The sequence below is a fragment of the mitochondrial genome of Aspergillus luchuensis (assembly GCF_016861625.1).
Source record: "Aspergillus luchuensis mitochondrion, complete genome".
Taxonomy (NCBI): domain Eukaryota; kingdom Fungi; phylum Ascomycota; class Eurotiomycetes; order Eurotiales; family Aspergillaceae; genus Aspergillus; species Aspergillus luchuensis.
This window is the reverse complement of record NC_040166.1, coordinates 1-18,982: the sequence shown is the minus strand read 5'-3', so window position 1 is coordinate 18,982 and position 18,982 is coordinate 1. Positions and strand designations below refer to the sequence as shown.

Below are 18,982 nucleotides of genomic sequence, written 5' to 3'. Positions count from 1 at the left end.
GTATACTGCTATGGAGTTATCAGGACTCGATCCTAAAATTACGATATGCAAAATCGCCGTTTTACCAGTTAAACTATAACCCCTATCCGAGAAACGATTCGAACGTTTACGACTTGCGTCACTTAAACTTAAGCTAAGACTGTCTACCAATTCCAGCACTCGGATTAAGGCTAAAATGACTTGAACATTTACTCAAACCATCATGAGTGGTTCGCTTTACCGATTAAGCTATAGCCTTTGGTTGCGGATTTAGGAGTTGCACCTAAAACTTAGGGTCATGAGCCCTATATGTTACTATTACATCAACCCGCATTATAATAATAATAATAGTCCCCTTCCCCCTCCGGGGGGGGTGAAGGAACTATTACATTAACTCATAATTATTAATAAGAAATAGGTGATTTGAACACCTGACCTTTCGCGTGTAAAGCGACAGCTCTACCAACTGAGCTAATTTCTTTCAACCCAAGGGAGATTTGAACTCCCGCACTAACAGTGAAAATGTTATGTCTTAACCAAACTTGACCATTGGGTCTTATGTAACAGCCCAGTGCAAGTATCGCACTTACTTCTACCGATTACAAAACGGTTGCATTACTTTTATGCTAACCGGGCGAATTGCATTAATTATATGCTAAAAATATTGATATGAAAATATTTAGTATTTTAATAATTAGTACTTTATGTCTAAAAATCTTAAGATTAGTTCAACTAAAGCCTATTAATCATTATAATGTTAATCATCTAATAGATGTAAACATATAAAGATTATTCGTAGTGTTCTTCTACGTTTAAAAGTATCCTAAAGTAAGCTTCGCGCTTAAATGCTTTCAGCACTTATCTTTAACTGACGTAGCCTTCCTGCCATGCCTATGTGAACATTTACTTAAGTATAAGTAAATGATATAATATATTATATATATATATATAGCATAAACAACAGGTAAACCATAGGTCAATATACCCAACTCCTTTCGTACGAAGGGGCTATCCTTATTCTACTTTAATTCCCTCTAGAAGATAGAAACCATACTGTCTCACGACGTATTAAACCCAGCTCATGTAGCTCTTTAATCGACGAACAGTCGAACCCTTCATGATTTTTGCATTCATGTGGATGAGCTAAGCCGACATCGAGGTGCCAAACCGCGCACTCAATTTGTACTCTCTTGCGCAAATTAGCCTGTTCAATTATGTTATCATAAAAGATTTTTCTTTTATTTCCACTTTTTTCAAAATGGTTCAGACTATTTCATCATCTTTATTAACTATTTATATGCAATAAGATATTGTTATTATTATTATAATTATAATTATGTACCACTTACTCAACCTTTAACACCAAAAGATCCAATACGTGTTTTAGAATTTAATTTAGTAAATTGTATATTAGGTCTCATATTACCTCTTATTACTGCTGAAGGATAACCTTTAATAGATGTATAAGCATTTACTAAATTACCTTTATATTTAAATTTGTGTAAAGATCTTGAAGCAGTATAACGTTTAGATAATCTACCTGCACCTTGTAATCTAACACCTGATACTCTTTTATATTTAATATCATTTAATACAACTTTTTTTAAATATTTTGAATTATCATCTGTTAAATTATTTAATAAATTATTTAAATTATCACTATTATTCATTTCAAATATATTACTTAATATATCTTTTGAGATTTTATTTAATTTAATATTTTTAATATTTGCTTTAGTAACTAATTTTTTAAGAAAACGTGATAATTTTCTTTTTCTTCTTAATCTTAATACTAATGGTTGTGTAAATATATCACTATTAAAATAAAAGTATTTTAAATTAATAATATTAAATTCTATATTTTTTTTAAATATTTTTCTTATTAAATTTATTAAACCTTGTAAATAAGAATTTTCAAATTTAACTTTATTAATGTAAAGTAATTGTTTAAAATACATGTAGTCTTTTAAACTTTTTAAAGATTTAGTTAAAAAATCTTTATAATAAAGTTTTTGTATTGAATATACCTTTGAACTATAATTAGGTAAAACATTTGTTAAAATTCTTTTTTTATCTTGTTGTTTTTTTAGTATTGTTAATCATACATTTTTGATTAATTTTAATTTATTTATAAAAATTTCATCACTAAACAATCTTAAATATCTTTTTTTTAATGTTAATAAAAGATTAAGTTTTTGTCTATTATATACGTATAATGTTATATTTACTTTATCATTAGTATGTTTAAATTCACCATCACCTAAAAAAATTTTGTTAGTAGATAATTTTCTTAATCTACGACGTAATTTTTTTTTTCTTATTTTAGATTCTATATTTAAATTATATGAACTAAAATAACCATTAATTAATTTCATAACTAATCTACTTGCTACAGGTATTAAACTTAAAGTATTTTTGTTATAAAGATAAATACTATTTTTTCAATCTCTTACAACAGGAACAAAATCTTTATTATGAATAGTAACATTTTCACTATTTAATGATTTTTTCTTATAAGTGTTTTTTAATTTTGATTTTATAATATTTAACATATTTAAAATATATATATATAAGATATTAATATAATTAATAAATTTAATTATATAATATTTAAGCTTGGTTAAAACCAAGTCTATTTCATTATTATTACTTAGTAATAATAATTATTATACGAATTAATAGTTAATAAAGATGTTGGGCATTAACAAAGGATTATTGTTAGCAATACTCACCTTTTAGTCGTTGAACGTCCTTATTTTATTATCATTCCATAAGGATGATAGTTAACCAGCAAAATACTAGGCGGTATTATCACCATGCGGCCATCGCCCGATTTTTTGGAACTAGTTATTGCTAAAATAAGTTTCGCTTCAAATACACTTAACCTCGCGTGCGTGCAGCTTGCACGCTCGCGAGGGAATATAATTTTAAGTTGTCTTTGAAATTTACCCAATCTATTACCAATATTTTATAATATTGGAGGACTCACAGTTATAAATCCCTAGCGTAACTTTTTCTATAATCCAAGACCTTTCCTTAATGCATCTTGTGATCATATGCCCCGCTTACGCGACTGATAGACTTGTAGGTCAAACAGTAAAGCAAGATTTAGCCATTAAACTTTTAAAGTATAAATAAATATCATATTAATAAAGGTTAATCTCAGATATTAATATGAAAAAAAACTTTTAAAATATTAAAGTTTAAAATACATCTATTTACCATATAGTTAAAATCTTACTTAAATAAAAAATAAATATTGAATTTAATCTTATAATAACTGTATAAATATAAAAATAAATATAACAAATTAAAATAATTGTAAATAAATTTACAAATTTACATATGAACTTTGGATATACCCAGGTACTTTTTGTGGGATCTGTGCCCCGCATAAACTGCCTTCTAATCCTCAAAAGCGTATAAAAGGAAACGAATAAAGGTGTTTCATTGTTATCATACAATTACCTTATACACTCGAAATCATCCTGTAATTTAACTTTTGCAATTAGTAACAGTAAAGCTGCATAGGGTCTTCTCGTCTATCTAGAGGTAAACAGTATCTGCACTGCTATTCCAATTTCACTGAGACAATCATCGAGACAGCTGTTGTATCGTTAAGTCATTCATGCAGGACCGCATTTAACGGCCAAGGTATTTCGCTACCTTAGGACCCTCATAGATAAGGCCGCCATTAATCGGGGTATCCTTCAAAACCTTAGTTAAAAACCAAGGTAAATTCGTTACCCTGCCGACATTGGGCAGACATCACACTCAATACTTTGATATTTAATCTTTGCAGAGTGCTGTGTTTTTATTAAACAGTCGTACAACATTATTTCATGATTCCTCTTAAAATTAGTTTAATTAAATCATATCCTAAGATATGTTAAACTAATAATAATGGCCCTCCTTATCCCGAAGTTACGGTAGTCAATTTGCCGAGTTCCTTAATGATTGTTCACTCAAACGCCTTTGTATTCTCTACTTGCTTACTTGTGATAGTATCTAGGTACGGTATATATTAACCTTATTTGTATATCAGCCTTTAATATACAATAATTTATATAAATATAATTTTTTTTATTATATTGTATTTAAATTATACAATCTTGAAAACTTGTAACAAGAAGTTATATAATAAATACAAAAAAAAAACATTTAAAAGACTTATTATATTTATATTAAGTAAAAAAATTTTCCAGAACCTTTATTACTTATTAAAGGTTTTGTTTTTTTACTTAGAAGTATTAATATATAAATATCATCAAAATTACCTTTTGATTAATATTTTTAGACACCGAAAATTAAATAAAATACCATAAGCTTAAGGCGAGGTTAAACCTTTTTCGTTACTCATGTCAGCATTCTCTCTTGGATTATATAAATAAAATAATATTAATAATAAAATAAAATAATAAAATATTATTAATAATTATTTAAATTTATTAATTCTTATAAGAATTAATATAATATATTAATCCAATGTTCCGCTACCCCACATATACAATATAAATATTTATTAAAATGTGTACAAGGTTTTGGTATATTATTTAGATCCGTTAAATTTTCGGAATTTTTCTCTAAAATAAATCAGTGCTCTGTTACGAGGTCTTCAAAAAATGGCCGCTTCTAAGCCTATTTCCTGATTGTATTAAAAAAAAACATCCTTAATTTCACTCAACAATAATTTTGGAACCTTAACTCTTGTTCTGGGCTGTTTCCCTTTAGACATACAACCTTATCGCACTATGTCCGATTATTTAACATTCATCTTTGCCATTCCGAGTGCAAATACTCTCCGGTAAAGTCACTACAACCCCCCGATGTTGACAAAATCAATTGATATTGTCCGAGATCACAGTTCTGTACCTGCTAAGATGTTAATTAAATTACCTACTCATATAGGTTTCGCGGAAAACCAGCTATACTAGTCAGTTTTGTCTTTCACTAACTTACCACAATTCTTCGGATATCTATACAACGATAACCCGTTCGGGCTTTTATAACCCTGACCATGGTAAGATCACTAGTCTTCGGGTCTAATTCTAGATACTTAATCATTTTCTCATAATTGGTTTATCTAAGCTAGTTTCTTGGCTTTTTACCAAGAAATCATTGCTTGCATCTAAAATTAACTTGCTGACCCATTATGCAAAAGGTACGCTCTTATTTTTTATTTAAATTTCACTCGAGCTGCTTATAAAATTACTATTTCAAATTTTACCTCACGGTACTTTTCACTATCGCTTATATATTATATTTAGCCTTAGAGGAAGGTTCCCCTTTATTCAAACAGATTTTAATCCATTTTACTTTAACAAGTTTTGTTACTAGGCTTTTGTTATTTAGTTTACACCAAATAACAATCTCGTTTGATTTCTTTTCCTAAAGTTACTAAGATATTTCAATTCACTTCGTTTATTATCTGATTTCTCTTAGAAACTAGTCATACTAGATTTTCTTTAATATATAGCTAATTATCCATAATAATTTCTTTATATACTTGCCTTGATTTTCATCAAGAAATTTAGGTTTTCATATCACCTATATTGTAAGATACTTTTACAATTTTAATTTTTACTTCAGGTTATTATGATTCGAACATAACTACTCCTCAACCCAAATGAGACGCCTAACCAACCTGGCTCTAACCTGTAGATTTATAAAATCCCCTCGCGAGGTTTTATTAACTAATTATAATTAAACATTAAGACATATCTTAATTAAATATTAAGATATATTATAATTAAAGATTAAGATATATATTATATCAGAGAGTATATGATTCGAACATATGAAAGTTTTACCTTTAGCTAAACTCAAGTTAGCCGCTTTAAACCACTCAGCCAACTCTCTTATTTTAATATTAATTATATTATAATTATAATTATATATTTTTTTTATTTTATATTTATTTAGTCTCTTCGCGTGCGTACTAACTACACGTGCGCGAAGTAAAGTTATATAATAAATGATTCTTCAGTGACTCGAACACTGAACATATCCTTATCAAGAACACACTTTACCGGTTAAGTTAAAGAACCAATAAAATTATCTATATACAACTTCAAGAGCACTTAGATTTGAACTAAGAAATATAAGGTTGAAGCTTACAGTTTTACCTATTAAACTACGCTCTTCGGAAAAGAGATGAATCGAACATCTAAGTGTACAAACACAATATTTAGCAAATATCTTACCCTACCAATAGCAACTTTTCCTTTGTTATTTTTTTTTATTGTTAACAATAAAAAAAAATTACGGGCTAAGTCGGACTTGAACCGACATCTTTTTTATTGACAGCAAAACACTTTACCTATTAAGTTATTAACCCTGTCTTATTTATATTAGACTCCGTACCTCGTCCCTCCGCAGGAGGGGCGTGGGACTCTTTAGGTCTAATTAAAGATCTTTTTTTTATGACTAGCTGAATTCGAATCAGCACAACTTAATTGGTAAATAAGTAGTCTACCGTTAACTTATAGTCATTAATATTATTTTAAGACTTATGGGACTTGAACCCATATGGTAATGATTAAAAGTCACATGTTTTACCTTTAAACTAAAGTCTCTTATATATATTTAGTCTTCGTTTATCGCGTATTATTTGCGTGAAGTTTTTATACTATTAAATATATATTTTACAAATTATACTACTATTATTTAATTTTTGAAAATAATTATATAATAATACTATTACCTCACCGAAGGGTGAAGTAATTGTTTTTTATTAATAATTAATAACCTCAATAATATACAGAAATATATAAGAATAATCAAACAACATCAACAAAGTGTCAGTATAAAATACCTGATTCATAACCTAAATGATGATGATCTGTTAAGTGATATGCAGCTAAACGTCATAATCCTACTGCTAAGAATGCTGTACCTATTATAACGTGTAATCCGTGGAAACCTGTACCAAAGTAGAAACATGATCCGTAAACACTATCAGAGATAGTGAATGAAGATACTGTATATTCTACACCTTGGAAGAAAGTGAAAATAACAGCTAATAAAATTGTAACTACTGTACCATATAATGCACCTTTTCTATTACCTTGTATTAATGAATGATGAGCGTAAGTAATAGTAACACCAGATGATAATAAAATAATTGTATTTAATAATGGTAATTCAAAAGGATTAACACCTTGTATACCTAATGGAGGTCATTGTGCTCCTAATTCAACACTAGGTGATATAGCACTGTGGAAGAATGCTCAGAAAATAGCTAAGAAGAAGAATACTTCTGAGATAATAAATAAACCTACACCTAAATTTAATCCTTTTTGAACTGCATTTGTATGATTACCTAAATATGTACCTTCTGAAATTACATCTCTAAATCATAAACCCATAACATAAGCTACATTAATTACAGCTACTGGTACTAAGTATTCAAAACCTTGAAAACCGTGCATAAATAAAACTGTAGCTGTTGTAAGTATAAATAATGATAAACTAGTAAATAATGGTCATGGAGATGGAGAAACTAAATGGAAAGGATGATTTTGAAAATTTCTTTTTGATTTATATACCATTTAATATTTATTTTATAATAAACAAGTTTTCAATTAAACTACTTTTGTTTAATAGTTATAACTATTGCACCTACCATACCTACTAATAATATTACTGAACTTATTATTAATCATAATGAATAGTTAGTATACATAATATTACCTATACCTGTTATATGAGTAAATTCTATTAATGAATTATCTCAACTTTTACTACTAGCATAAGCTATTTCTTGTTTTAAATCTATTATATTTAATATTTCATTATCTAATTGTACATTATATACTTCAGAAAATGAATTTGATAAACTAGTAACTATAGTATTATCTGTTAAATTACTAGGTATTACTTGTCCTATTATAAAATAAAAAAGTAATACAGTTATAACAGCTAAAGGTATATCGTTATTAGTTTCACTAACTAATTCAGAAATTCTAATATTAATTAACATTAATATGAATAAAAATAAAATTGAAACAGCACCTACATATACTAATATATAAGATAATCCTATATAATCATATCCTACTAATATTAATAATCCTGCTATATTAACAAATAAACCTATTAAAAATAATACAGATACAATAGGATTTCTACTAATAATAGTAAATATACCAAATAAAATAGAAATTATATAAATAAAATCTACAAATTCTAATCTATAACCATTAGTTATATAATCGTTTAATAAAAAAATATTATTCATTAAATAAAATAAAACTAATCTTTTATTATTTTATACAAATATAAAATATCAAGAAAGGAGTTACATATTTATGATCTAATTAGGAAGAAAAGGAATCGAACCTTCGATGGCATATAGCCATTGAGTTTACAGCTCAACCCGTAAACCAACAAACGGACCCTTCCTTAATTATCTTTATATACTTTATTGAACAATTTTTAATAATTCAAAAAAAGATATAGAGATAAAATAAATATTATTATTATAATTTTTTTTTTTGTTAAATTCTATCCATCCCGTGCAATTTCCATTACACGAACCTTATTTCGACTTAACACCAATCAAAGTCATGCATACGAAAATAAGACATACATATTTATATACCTGATTATATATATTAATACATAAGCAAATCAAACTTATTGCACATACTTCTTTCAGCGCCTGACGAGTGGTTAGTACCTAGCTGAGAATAAATTCACCGTGCCGTTGGTGATACACGATTACTAGTAATTCCTTATTCATGTAGTCGAGTTACAGACTACAATCCATATTATATCCTTTTTTGGGGATTAGCTCCATTTCACAATATCGCATCCCTTTGTTAAGGCGTATGTGGCACGTCTATAGCCCACAGTATTAAGGCCATGATGACTTGTCTTAATCCCTATTATCTATATCCTATGTAGCGGCGAACCACTTTATATATCTAAATAAAGTGAGGGTTTTCGTTAATTAAAGGAGTTAACCAGATCTCACGACATTAACTAAAGACAGCCGTGCAGCGCTTGTAACAATTTTTTAATTGTTATTCAAACTGTGGTAAGGTTTTTCGCGGGTTATCGAATTAAATAACATACTTCACTACTGGTTTCAGAAACGGTCTAATGATTTCAGTTTATATGTTGCCATATTACTCTTGAGGTGGAATGCTTACACTTTCATTTATAGACTAAATATTAAATCTAGTCTATGACATTCATCATTGTCTGCTTGGACTACTAGGGTATCTAATCCTTATCGCTACCCGAGCCTTCGTCCCTCAACGTCAGTTTTTACATAGAAGGACGCCTTCGCCGTTATCAGTCCTTCTGGTATTTGCGTATTTTATCCCTACTCCAGAAGTTCTTCCTTCTCACATAAAACTCTAGTAAAAAAGTACTCATTTAGAGTTTAATTTACCGTCTAGGTACCCTTTAAACCTAATAAAGATGACTAACACTAGTCTTCTACGTATTACCGCGACTGCTGGCACGTAATTTGGTCAAGACTTATAAATAGGAAATTGTCATTATCATTATCCTATTTAGAATTTTATACGAGTTAATCGTTATTGTATTTATTAAATACATTTACATTCTTCCAAGTTACTGGTTCAGCCTTTCGGCCATTGACCAATATTCCTCACTGCTGTACTAATACGCATTGGGGTTTTCTCAGACCCAATGTGGTCGATCGACCTCTCAGTCACGACTACGGATATTAGCTAGAAAAGTCATTACCTTTCCTACTACTCTCCGAGATAAAGATTAACATCTTAAAGCGGACCTTTTATTTTCCTTTCTTATATAAGGGATTTTTCCCTTACTTTAAGGTAGCCAAATTATCTTTTACTCACCTGTACACCACTACTACTCATTTTATTTTAATAAATAGTCGTTCGATTAGCATGTGTCAAGTACTTGGACAGCGTTCAATCAGAGCCATCATCAAACTCAAAAAATTTAATCATTACAAGATATCTTTATTATATCTCTATATTGTTATATACTTTTTATCTTTAATCTTTATTACTTCATGTAACAAAAAAAAAAATAAATTTGATCGAAATAATCGATTACAACCAGTGAGGCTCGAACTCACAATTATCGTTTGGAAGACGACTAGTTTACCAATTAACGTATGGTTGTCAATTTTAAGTTATATATGGATATTCCATAATATCTATATTGTAATAGACTTTTTTTATAACTAAAATTATATATAGCTATTAGCTCCCTCCGGGGGCATCGCCACTGCTGGAAGCCGCGGCGCTGCTAAAATATAAAGAATTTTTATTTTTATTTTTTTTTTTGTTAAAGATATAAATAACCCGGTTTCTGTTTTAAATTTTAATAATTCTAAATAAATACTAAGCATAGGATTATTGTTCGCAATTAATATTAACTTAACGTTTTAAATAATTATTAGTTTCTGTTAAATTCCTTATATCTCTATAAAGGTTGATAATCAAACATGTATGCTTAAAAAGTATTGGATTTTCCTTTTACATAAAATTTTCATATCTTTAATTAAATAAAATAAAGCTTTTTAGCTCCCTGCGGAAGGGGGAGAGCCCGACTGCTGGAAGCCACCGCGCTGTAAAAATATCTTTATATTTTAAAGCTTAAAAGCTCTTTAAATATTAAGTTTAAGTTTTAATTAGATTAGTGTAAATCTAATCCGTCTTTAATGTAAGAACAAGTTAAAACAACGAAAACTTGAGCTTGAATAAATGCAATAGCTAATTCTAATCCAGAGAATGCAATTATAAAAGCTAAAGGAACTAAACCTAAGAAGAAGAATAATATACCACTAGTCATTATATTATATGTAAATCCACTTAAAATAGATAAAAGCATGTGACCTGATAAAATATTAGCTGCAAGTCTTAAACCTAAAGAAACATTTCTAGATAAGTATGAAATGAATTCGATTAAAACTAATAAAGGTAATAATGCTAAAGGACAACCTGAAGGTACAAATAATGAAAAGAATTTTAATCCATGTCTTTGGAATCCTAAGAATGTTGCACCTAAAACAACTGTGAAACTTAATGAGAATGTTAAAATAAAGTGTGATGTTGATGCAAAACTATATGGCACCATTCCTATTAAATTATTTACTAATATAAATATAAATAATGCATATATAAATGGGAAATATAATTGTCCTTTTGTAGGATTAAGTTGATTTATTACTATACTGTGTACTGTAGCATATATAGTTTCCTGACTTATTGATCAGTTATTTGGTATAATTTTATTATTATTTGTTGCTAATAAACTATATGTTAATATTATAAATCCACCTATTGATAGATATAAACCTATATTTGTTAATGATATATTAATGTTTCCTAATAAATTACTATTTAAAGAAAATAAATCTCTTACTTCAAATTGGTCTAAAGGACTCAATACGAAATTTACTGCTCTCATTTATGATTATGTAAAAATTTTAAATTTAATTTTTAAGTAATATGGTAAAGATATTGATAGCTCCCTACAGGAACTTCCCCTCCCCCGGAGAGGGGGGAGGGAGCCCGACTGCTAGCGGTGCTGTTATATAAATATTTAAGTTTAAACTTAATAAAGCTATTAACTATAGCTTACTATAATTTATTTATATAAATACGAGAAATAAAAATACGTACAAATTTTGGTAAAATATATTTACTAAATGCATATATTAATACTGTTAATATAACAAATGCAAATACTACTTGATTAACAAAAAAAAATGGTACTAATTGTGGCATATTTATATTTATTTTTCTTGGTTTAGATAATCTATTAGATTTATCACCACTCCTAAAGAATTTAGGCATTGGATTAAATATAATATTTTTACATTTTTACTTTAACTAAGCCCTTAAGATGAATCGAACATCTATCAAAATATTAACAGTATTCCGCTCTACCGTTGAGCTATAAGGGCTATAAATAGCAGAAGCTAATTATATAATTATTATATTCCTATCTAAGACTCGAACTCAGATCCGAATATCAGAAGTATTCTGCTTTACCATTAAGCTAATAAGAATAATACCCTCCGAGGGAGAGGTATTAATAATAAAACTATTATTATTATAATTATATTATTTTTTTTTTTAATTTACATTATAAATTAAAGAAGAAACTGAATAGTGTAATCCATCTAAGATTGGTGCTGGGTAAATACCAAATAATACAGTTAAGATAACAAATATTAATAACATTATAAATTCTCTTCTAGTTACATCACCTATATTATCTTTAAAGTAAACAGAGTAAGAACCACCAAAAACTATTCTATTATACATAAATATAGTATAAGCAGCAGAGAATACTATAGATGAACTAGCTAATACACCTAATATAGGCATTCTTTCAAATACACCATATAATGACATAAATTCACCTAAGAAATTAAGAGTTAAAGGAGTACCACTATTACCTAATGATAATATAAAGAATAATACAGAGAATATAGGCATAATTTGAGCTAAACCTCTATAATATGTAATTAATCTAGTAGATGATCTATCGTATAAAATACCTCCTGCACAAATAAATAAACCTGATGAAACAAAACCGTGAGCTAAACCTAAAGCTATTGAACCTTCAATACCTTGAATTGTATTACTAAAGGCACCAATTAAATAAACAGCAGCGTGAGATACTGATGAATAAGCAATAAGTTCTTTAATATCTATTGTTCTTAATGTACTAAAACTAGCATATAATATTGTTATTACACCTATAACATAAATAATATATGTATAGTTTATAGAAGCTTTAGGTAATAAAGGTAAAATTAATCTAAATATACCATATAAACTTAATTTTAAAACTATACCAGCTAAAATAATACTTCCTGATAATGGTGATTCAACGTGAGCTTTTAATAATCAAGTATTTAAGAAAATTACTGGTGTTTTTACAGCAAAAGCTATAAATATACCATAGAATAAAAATAATTGAGTTATATAACTAAAATTTGATTTAGATAATGCATCAAAATCTGTTGTTCCCATTATAGAAGACATAGCTATTATTGATAATAACATAAATAATGATCCAAATAATGTATATAAGAATAAATAAAAACTAGCTCTTACTTTATTACTTGAACCAAATAATCCTATTAATAAAAATAATGGTGGTAATATACTTTCAAAAAAAATATAAAATAATAATACATCAAGTACTAAGAATACTGCTAATAATAATGTTTCTAATAATAACATTATTACTACAAATGATAATACATTTTTAGATGTAATTGAATTTCAATTTGATAATATTGCTATAGGCATAATTATTGTTGTTAATAAAACAAAATATATAGATAAACCATCAACACCTAAATATATATCAAAATAACTTATTTGGTAATGTTCTTCAATAAAGCTATAGCTTTTACTACTAAAATCAAATATTATAAACATTACTAATGATATTATTAAATTTATTATTGATGTTAATAAGGCTATTGATTTTATTTTTATTTCATTAAATAAACTTAATCCATAATTTGTTTCTATTGTAATTAAACCTATTCCTATTAAAGGTGTTATTAATAATAATAAAGACATAATTAAATATATATATAATAAATTTACTACTAATAAAATATTTATTACTAGCCCCCAGAAAGGTCTTGTCGCCTTGCGGGCGAGGCCCGAAGGGACTAGATAACGCGTGCGTGCAGTATGCACGCTCGCGAAGGGACTATTAAATTTATATAATATAATATTTTACATATTACACTTCATGTATGCCAATAAAGTTGTTATTTAATATATATAACTATCTATATATCTATATTGAGATATACTTTTATAAACTAAAAAAGTTATTTTTGGTAAATTTATAAGATATTTTTATCTATCCGTCCCTCGCCCGAAGGGATTTCTTGATGTTTTTTCTCTAATTTTGATCTTGTCTAGGACTTGTTGGTGTATTATTTCTATTTGTTGAATTAGGACTGTTATTATTGTTTACTCCATTATTATTATTTCTAGAATTAATAGATCTATTAAGACGATTAAGCATTTCAATATCCATACTACTTCTAGTATTTATATTAGGATGGATAAGATTGTTTGCTCTATTATTTTGATTAGTCATATCAAAATTGTTATAATTGTTTGCTCTATTATTTTGATTAGTCATATCATAATTGTTATAATTGTTTACTCTATTATTATTATGATTAGTCATATCAAAATTGTTAGAACTGTTTACTCAATTATTTTGATTTAAATTTCTATTATTATTATTAATTTCATTAATTATTCTACTTTGATTACCAAAAGGCATTGATGATTGATTGTTAGTATTGTTTGCTCAATTTGTTTGAGGATAAGAACCATTATTATATGTTGAATTAGTTTGAGGATAACAACCATTATTATTTGCTCAATTTGTTTGAGGATAATAACCATTATTATTAGTTACATTTCCCATTACACTTTGTCCATTCATACGAGCATGTAATTGTTCAGTAGTTAAACCTTCAGGATTTAAATCTAGACTTCTACTTCTCATTTTACTCATTCTTGTTTCATTTCTTTTTGCCTTTTCTAATTCTTTTCCTCATTGTGTTCCTGGAGATCCTTGCCGATTAGCAAAACTTCTTCTTTCCATTAAACGTTTATAAGCTGCGGGATCATCTATTTTTAATTGATCCAATCTAACTCTTTCTTTATCTTTTTTTATTTTATTTTTTACAGTACTTTCTGTATCATATTTTTTTATACCTAATGAGTCAAATAAACCAACTTTTCTTTCGAATGAATCACTTTGAGTTACTACTCCACTATTTGAAGAACAATTAACTACTCCACTATTTGAAGGACCAGAATGACTATATGAAGGACCAGAATGACTATTTGAAGGACCAGGTATTACTTGATTACTAGAATTATTGTAATTATTAGGGTCATAATGAGATCCGTTATTATAAGGATATCCGTTATTATAAGAGTCAAAAGAATCTCTGTTATTATATGAATCAAAAGGATTTCTATTTGGGTTAAAACGGTCTCTATTAGGGTTAAAAGGTTCTCTATCTCTATTAGGTCTTCTATTATTAGAATCTCTTCTATTATTAGAAGAATCTCTATCATTAGAAGAATCTTGACCTAAATGAGAATTGGGATTATGAGGACCAGGAGGACCTTGACTACCTGGAGGACCAGAAGGATCTCTATTACCATTACCTGAAGGACCTAAAGGTGGACCATTATTACCATTAATTTTTAATATAAAAAACATATCCATAAATTCTAAACATTCCTTTATATTAAAAATAGCAATTATTATACCTAATAACGCTATTAAGATAGTAAATAAAGTTATTAAAGGGCTTTGTATATCTTTATATAAAGCCTCAATTAGAAACCCTAAACCTAAATGTATTACTACAAGATAAAAAATTAAGTCTTTTAATGATAAGATTAAAGGATAATCATCATTATATATAGTAAATAATGTTAACATAAATAAAGTTGGTAATATAATATAATAATAATTTAAGATATTATTAAAATATTTCTCGTGTATTTCTTTAATATTATTATTAACTACTATATTAAAAATAATTAATAATATTTTACTAAAAAAATAGTATTTAATACTAGAATAAGCTAACATTATATAAAAGTTAGGAGATAAAATATTATCCATAAATTTATCAAGAGATGTTAAGAATTCATAATTACTATTAATATCTTTTATAATTAAACCAAGAATTAATAAATTAAATAAACATTTAAATCATTTACTATATTTAGTTATCTTTTCACAATTAAATAAAAAAATATAATATTTTTTTACCTTTTCATTTTGTAAAAATGAAACTAAAGGATGATTCATGATTTTTACAATTTGTTTATTATAAAGGTAAACATAAATAGGTTTAATATAAGAATAATAATAAGATTTAAATAATGGAGAGTACTTAATTAAATATTTAAAAAGATAGTTAAACAAGAAAATAATAAATTTCTTAATATAAAATACTAAGATATCAATAATAAAATATTTAATATAAAAATATCAGATTTTTTTAATAATAATTATAAAGAAATCAATAAAATCAATGATAAACATATAAATAATTTTAAAATATTTACTTTTTTCTAAATCTGTAAATATTATTACAAAAATATATTCAAACATAGGTAAAACTAAAGCAAATATAGATAAAATTAAAGTAAAGAAATATTCACAGGGTTTATCAGTAAACCAGAAACCACACAAGGCAAAAGTATAACATAAGCAATAGTAATAGGTAATAAAACTAATCAACAAACTGACATTAATTGATCAAAACGAATTCTAGGGAAAGAAGCTCTAACTCAAATAAAAACAAATACTAATATAGATGTTTTAACAGCTAAATTTATAGGAGAACTAGATATAATAGATATTAAAACATGAAATAAAGTATCTTCACGACTTAAATCTAGAAGTGAAATAATACTAAAAACGATAATAGATAAATAACCTCCAAAGAATAAAATACTATTTAAAATACAAATTAATATAATACTAGCATATTCAGCTAAGAAGAAGAAAACAAAAATACTAGCAGAATGTTCTGTCATGAAACCACTTACAAGTTCTGATTCAGCCTCAGCTAAATCAAATGGCGCTCTATTAGTTTCTGCTATAGAACCTATAAAGAATACAATAAATAAAGGTAATAAAGGTAATAATAAAGATACTGCTTTTTGTGATTCTACTATAGTAATAACATTTAAACTACCAGTTAATAATATAACTAATAATAATACAGAACTTAAGATTAACTCATAACTAATTAATTGAGCAGTACTTCTTAATGAACCTAAAAAAGCATATTTAGAATTAGCAGATCATCCAGCTAATAATATACCATATGTAGCTATAGCACTAACTGCTAACATAAAAAATATACCTAAACGATGGTCAGATATAAATGTACCTGGAGCATAAGGAATTACAAGATAACCTAATAAAGCAAAAATTAAAGTTATAACAGGTCCAAGGAAGAATAATATAATATTAGCTTGTGTTGGTGCTACATACTCTTTTAATAATAATTTTAATGCATCAGCAAATGCTTGTAATAAACCATAATAACCTACTGCATTAGGTCCTACTCTTCTTTGCATACTAGCCATAACTTTTCTTTCTGATATTGTTACAAAAGCAACAGATATTAAAGCAGGAACAATAACTAATAATCCTTGAATTATTGAAATTATATTTGACATTTTTTTTTTTTATTTTATATTACATAAAAAAAAATATATAGTTATAATATTTTTAATATTTTAAAACGTGCAGTATTATTAATTATATTATATATTTTTATATTTATGTTTAAATAAGCTAAAAGTAAAAAAAGATAGTTATAGCTATATTTAACTTTAACTATAACTATATATTTACCTACTATTTTATAACAAATAATTATTAAATTTAAAATATATTTAGTACCCTCGCGTGCGTGCTAACTGCACGCGCGCGAAGTAATTAAATAGTCCCCTCGCGCGCAGTGAGCGTGCGCGCGCGACGAATTATTTCTATTTAACCTCTATTAAGCTATAAGTTAATAAACATTTAAACTTGTAACCATTAATCAAATATAGCTATAGAAATAAATATATTTTTAGGAGCCCGGGGAACTCGAATCCCTTTATTTCAATTTGCAATCAAAACGCAGAACCCTCTGCTCAAGCTCCTTATATATTAAAAATATATATATAACCTCGCGTGCATGCAGTTAGCACGCAAATTTATAAAAAAAAATAAATTTTTAAAAACGCGAGGAAACTAAATAATAGTTAAAATAACAAAACAAACTACTAAAGTAATTTAAAAAATAATATTATTATTTTTTAGTAGCTAATTCTACTAAACTATTTTCAATAAGACTAACTACAGGTACTATTACAAAAAAGTGTGCAAAATATAACACAGTAGAAATTTGTCCTAACTCAATAAATGGAGTTTCAACGTGTTTTGCACCTATTTGCATTAATACTAAGAAATTAGCAACGAAAATATAGAAGGCTACTTTACTTAATGGTCTGAATTGTACTCCTCTTAATTTTGATAAATCTGTGATAGGCATCACCATTAAAGCTAAGATAGCTGAGAACATAGCTATAACACCTAATAATTTATTAGGTATTGATCTTAAAATAGCATAGAAAGGTAATAAATATCACTCTGGTACAATAGCAGGTGGAGTTTGCATTGGGTTAGCCATAACATAATTTTCACTATCTCCTAATGCATTAGGCATAAAGAAAACAAATATTGATAATACAATAAAGAAAATAAAGATAGTTACTAAATCTTTAAATATAAAATATGGTGCAAAAGGTAATCTATCATAATTACCTGATATTCCTAATGGATTACCTGATCCTACTGTATCGTGCATAGCTATTAAGTGCATTAAAGCTAATGCAGCTAATACAAAAGGTAATAAGAAGTGTAATGCAAAGAATCTGTTTAATGTTGCATTATTTACAGAGAAACCACCTCATATAAACTCAACTATATCTTGACCTATTCATGGTATAGCACTCATAAGGTTAGTAATAACTGTAGCACCTCATAAACTCATTTGACCGTATGGTAATACATATCCTAAGAACGCTGTAGCCATCATAACTATAAGTATAACTGTACCTATAGCTCATGTTAATGTTCTAGGTGATTTGTAAGATCCATAGTATAATCCTCTACCTATGTGTAAGTATACTAAGAAAAAGAATGCTGATGCTGTATTAGCGTGTAAATAACGTACTAATCAACCATTATTTACATCTCTCATAATATGCTCTACAGAATTAAATGCTTCTAATACACTAGGTGTATAGTGCATAGCTAATGTAACACCTGTTACTATTTGTATACCTAAACATAATGCTAATAATGATCCAAAGTTTCATAAATAACTTATATTAGCTGGTTGTGGTGAATCTATCATATAAGAATTAACTATCTTTAATAAAGGATGACTTTTTAATATTCTCAT

General features: G+C 27.0%; 9 protein-coding genes and 22 non-coding genes across 31 annotated transcripts; all 31 read right to left on the bottom strand. All coding sequences in view use genetic code 4, as the record gives it.

Moving 5' to 3' along the window:
- Positions 1-11: 11 nt before the first annotated feature.
- Positions 12-83, bottom strand: EJ508_mgt20. The gene has a single exon. It is a non-coding gene; the product is annotated as a tRNA-Ala (tRNA).
- Positions 84-165, bottom strand: EJ508_mgt19. Its single transcript has one exon. It is a non-coding gene; the product is annotated as a tRNA-Leu (tRNA).
- EJ508_mgt18 lies at positions 166-238 on the bottom strand. Its single transcript has one exon. It is a non-coding gene; the product is annotated as a tRNA-Met (tRNA).
- A 3-nt stretch (positions 239-241) lies between these two features.
- EJ508_mgt17 lies at positions 242-312 on the bottom strand. The gene has a single exon. It is a non-coding gene; the product is annotated as a tRNA-Met (tRNA).
- Positions 313-387: 75 nt separating this feature from the next.
- On the bottom strand, positions 388-460 carry EJ508_mgt16. The gene has a single exon. It is a non-coding gene; the product is annotated as a tRNA-Val (tRNA).
- A 1-nt stretch (position 461) lies between these two features.
- EJ508_mgt15 lies at positions 462-535 on the bottom strand. Its single transcript has one exon. It is a non-coding gene; the product is annotated as a tRNA-Glu (tRNA).
- A 9-nt stretch (positions 536-544) lies between these two features.
- Positions 545-615, bottom strand: EJ508_mgt14. Its single transcript has one exon. It is a non-coding gene; the product is annotated as a tRNA-Thr (tRNA).
- A 156-nt stretch (positions 616-771) lies between these two features.
- Positions 772-5,401, bottom strand: EJ508_mgr01. Its single transcript has 2 exons — positions 2,977-5,401; positions 772-1,181 (listed from the first exon to the last, which is right to left on the bottom strand). It is a non-coding gene; the product is annotated as a large subunit ribosomal RNA (ribosomal RNA).
- Positions 5,402-5,564: 163 nt separating this feature from the next.
- On the bottom strand, positions 5,565-5,637 carry EJ508_mgt13. Its single transcript has one exon. It is a non-coding gene; the product is annotated as a tRNA-Pro (tRNA).
- Positions 5,638-5,753: 116 nt separating this feature from the next.
- On the bottom strand, positions 5,754-5,838 carry EJ508_mgt12. The gene has a single exon. It is a non-coding gene; the product is annotated as a tRNA-Ser (tRNA).
- Positions 5,839-5,954: 116 nt separating this feature from the next.
- Positions 5,955-6,026, bottom strand: EJ508_mgt11. Its single transcript has one exon. It is a non-coding gene; the product is annotated as a tRNA-Ile (tRNA).
- Positions 6,027-6,050: 24 nt separating this feature from the next.
- EJ508_mgt10 lies at positions 6,051-6,122 on the bottom strand. The gene has a single exon. It is a non-coding gene; the product is annotated as a tRNA-Trp (tRNA).
- On the bottom strand, positions 6,123-6,203 carry EJ508_mgt09. The gene has a single exon. It is a non-coding gene; the product is annotated as a tRNA-Ser (tRNA).
- Positions 6,204-6,243: 40 nt separating this feature from the next.
- EJ508_mgt08 lies at positions 6,244-6,316 on the bottom strand. The gene has a single exon. It is a non-coding gene; the product is annotated as a tRNA-Asp (tRNA).
- Positions 6,317-6,400: 84 nt separating this feature from the next.
- Positions 6,401-6,471, bottom strand: EJ508_mgt07. The gene has a single exon. It is a non-coding gene; the product is annotated as a tRNA-Gly (tRNA).
- Positions 6,472-6,482: 11 nt separating this feature from the next.
- EJ508_mgt06 lies at positions 6,483-6,554 on the bottom strand. The gene has a single exon. It is a non-coding gene; the product is annotated as a tRNA-Lys (tRNA).
- A 165-nt stretch (positions 6,555-6,719) lies between these two features.
- Positions 6,720-7,529, bottom strand: cox3 (cytochrome oxidase subunit 3). The gene has a single exon. The coding sequence runs from the start codon at positions 7,527-7,529 to the stop codon at positions 6,720-6,722; it is 810 nt and encodes a 269-aa protein (YP_009546981.1).
- Positions 7,530-7,567: 38 nt separating this feature from the next.
- Positions 7,568-8,218, bottom strand: nad6 (NADH dehydrogenase subunit 6). Its single transcript has one exon. It carries the CDS (start codon positions 8,216-8,218, stop codon positions 7,568-7,570), a length of 651 nt encoding a protein of 216 aa, YP_009546980.1.
- An 80-nt stretch (positions 8,219-8,298) lies between these two features.
- EJ508_mgt05 lies at positions 8,299-8,383 on the bottom strand. Its single transcript has one exon. It is a non-coding gene; the product is annotated as a tRNA-Tyr (tRNA).
- A 94-nt stretch (positions 8,384-8,477) lies between these two features.
- Positions 8,478-9,923, bottom strand: EJ508_mgr02. Its single transcript has one exon. It is a non-coding gene; the product is annotated as a small subunit ribosomal RNA (ribosomal RNA).
- Positions 9,924-10,035: 112 nt separating this feature from the next.
- Positions 10,036-10,107, bottom strand: EJ508_mgt04. The gene has a single exon. It is a non-coding gene; the product is annotated as a tRNA-Gly (tRNA).
- A 516-nt stretch (positions 10,108-10,623) lies between these two features.
- atp6 (ATP synthase subunit 6) lies at positions 10,624-11,397 on the bottom strand. Its single transcript has one exon. It carries the CDS (start codon positions 11,395-11,397, stop codon positions 10,624-10,626), a length of 774 nt encoding a protein of 257 aa, YP_009546979.1.
- Positions 11,398-11,570: 173 nt separating this feature from the next.
- Positions 11,571-11,717, bottom strand: atp8 (ATP synthase subunit 8). Its single transcript has one exon. It carries the CDS (start codon positions 11,715-11,717, stop codon positions 11,571-11,573), a length of 147 nt encoding a protein of 48 aa, YP_009546978.1.
- Positions 11,718-11,825: 108 nt separating this feature from the next.
- Positions 11,826-11,896, bottom strand: EJ508_mgt03. Its single transcript has one exon. It is a non-coding gene; the product is annotated as a tRNA-Asn (tRNA).
- A 34-nt stretch (positions 11,897-11,930) lies between these two features.
- EJ508_mgt02 lies at positions 11,931-12,001 on the bottom strand. The gene has a single exon. It is a non-coding gene; the product is annotated as a tRNA-Arg (tRNA).
- Positions 12,002-12,068: 67 nt separating this feature from the next.
- On the bottom strand, positions 12,069-13,535 carry nad4 (NADH dehydrogenase subunit 4). The gene has a single exon. The coding sequence runs from the start codon at positions 13,533-13,535 to the stop codon at positions 12,069-12,071; it is 1,467 nt and encodes a 488-aa protein (YP_009546977.1).
- A 931-nt stretch (positions 13,536-14,466) lies between these two features.
- orf2 (hypothetical protein) lies at positions 14,467-15,225 on the bottom strand (the record flags this gene model as incomplete). Its single annotated transcript has 1 exon — positions 14,467-15,225. A coding segment is annotated over exon 1 (759 nt), but the record flags the coding sequence as incomplete, so codon positions are not given.
- A 9-nt stretch (positions 15,226-15,234) lies between these two features.
- On the bottom strand, positions 15,235-16,146 carry orf1 (hypothetical protein; the record flags this gene model as incomplete). The annotated part of the gene is made up of 1 exon: positions 15,235-16,146. A coding segment is annotated over exon 1 (912 nt), but the record flags the coding sequence as incomplete, so codon positions are not given.
- An 8-nt stretch (positions 16,147-16,154) lies between these two features.
- Positions 16,155-17,204, bottom strand: nad1 (NADH dehydrogenase subunit 1). The gene has a single exon. The coding sequence runs from the start codon at positions 17,202-17,204 to the stop codon at positions 16,155-16,157; it is 1,050 nt and encodes a 349-aa protein (YP_009546974.1).
- A 400-nt stretch (positions 17,205-17,604) lies between these two features.
- On the bottom strand, positions 17,605-17,675 carry EJ508_mgt01. The gene has a single exon. It is a non-coding gene; the product is annotated as a tRNA-Cys (tRNA).
- A 149-nt stretch (positions 17,676-17,824) lies between these two features.
- cob (cytochrome b) lies at positions 17,825-18,982 on the bottom strand. Its single transcript has one exon. The coding sequence runs from the start codon at positions 18,980-18,982 to the stop codon at positions 17,825-17,827; it is 1,158 nt and encodes a 385-aa protein (YP_009546973.1).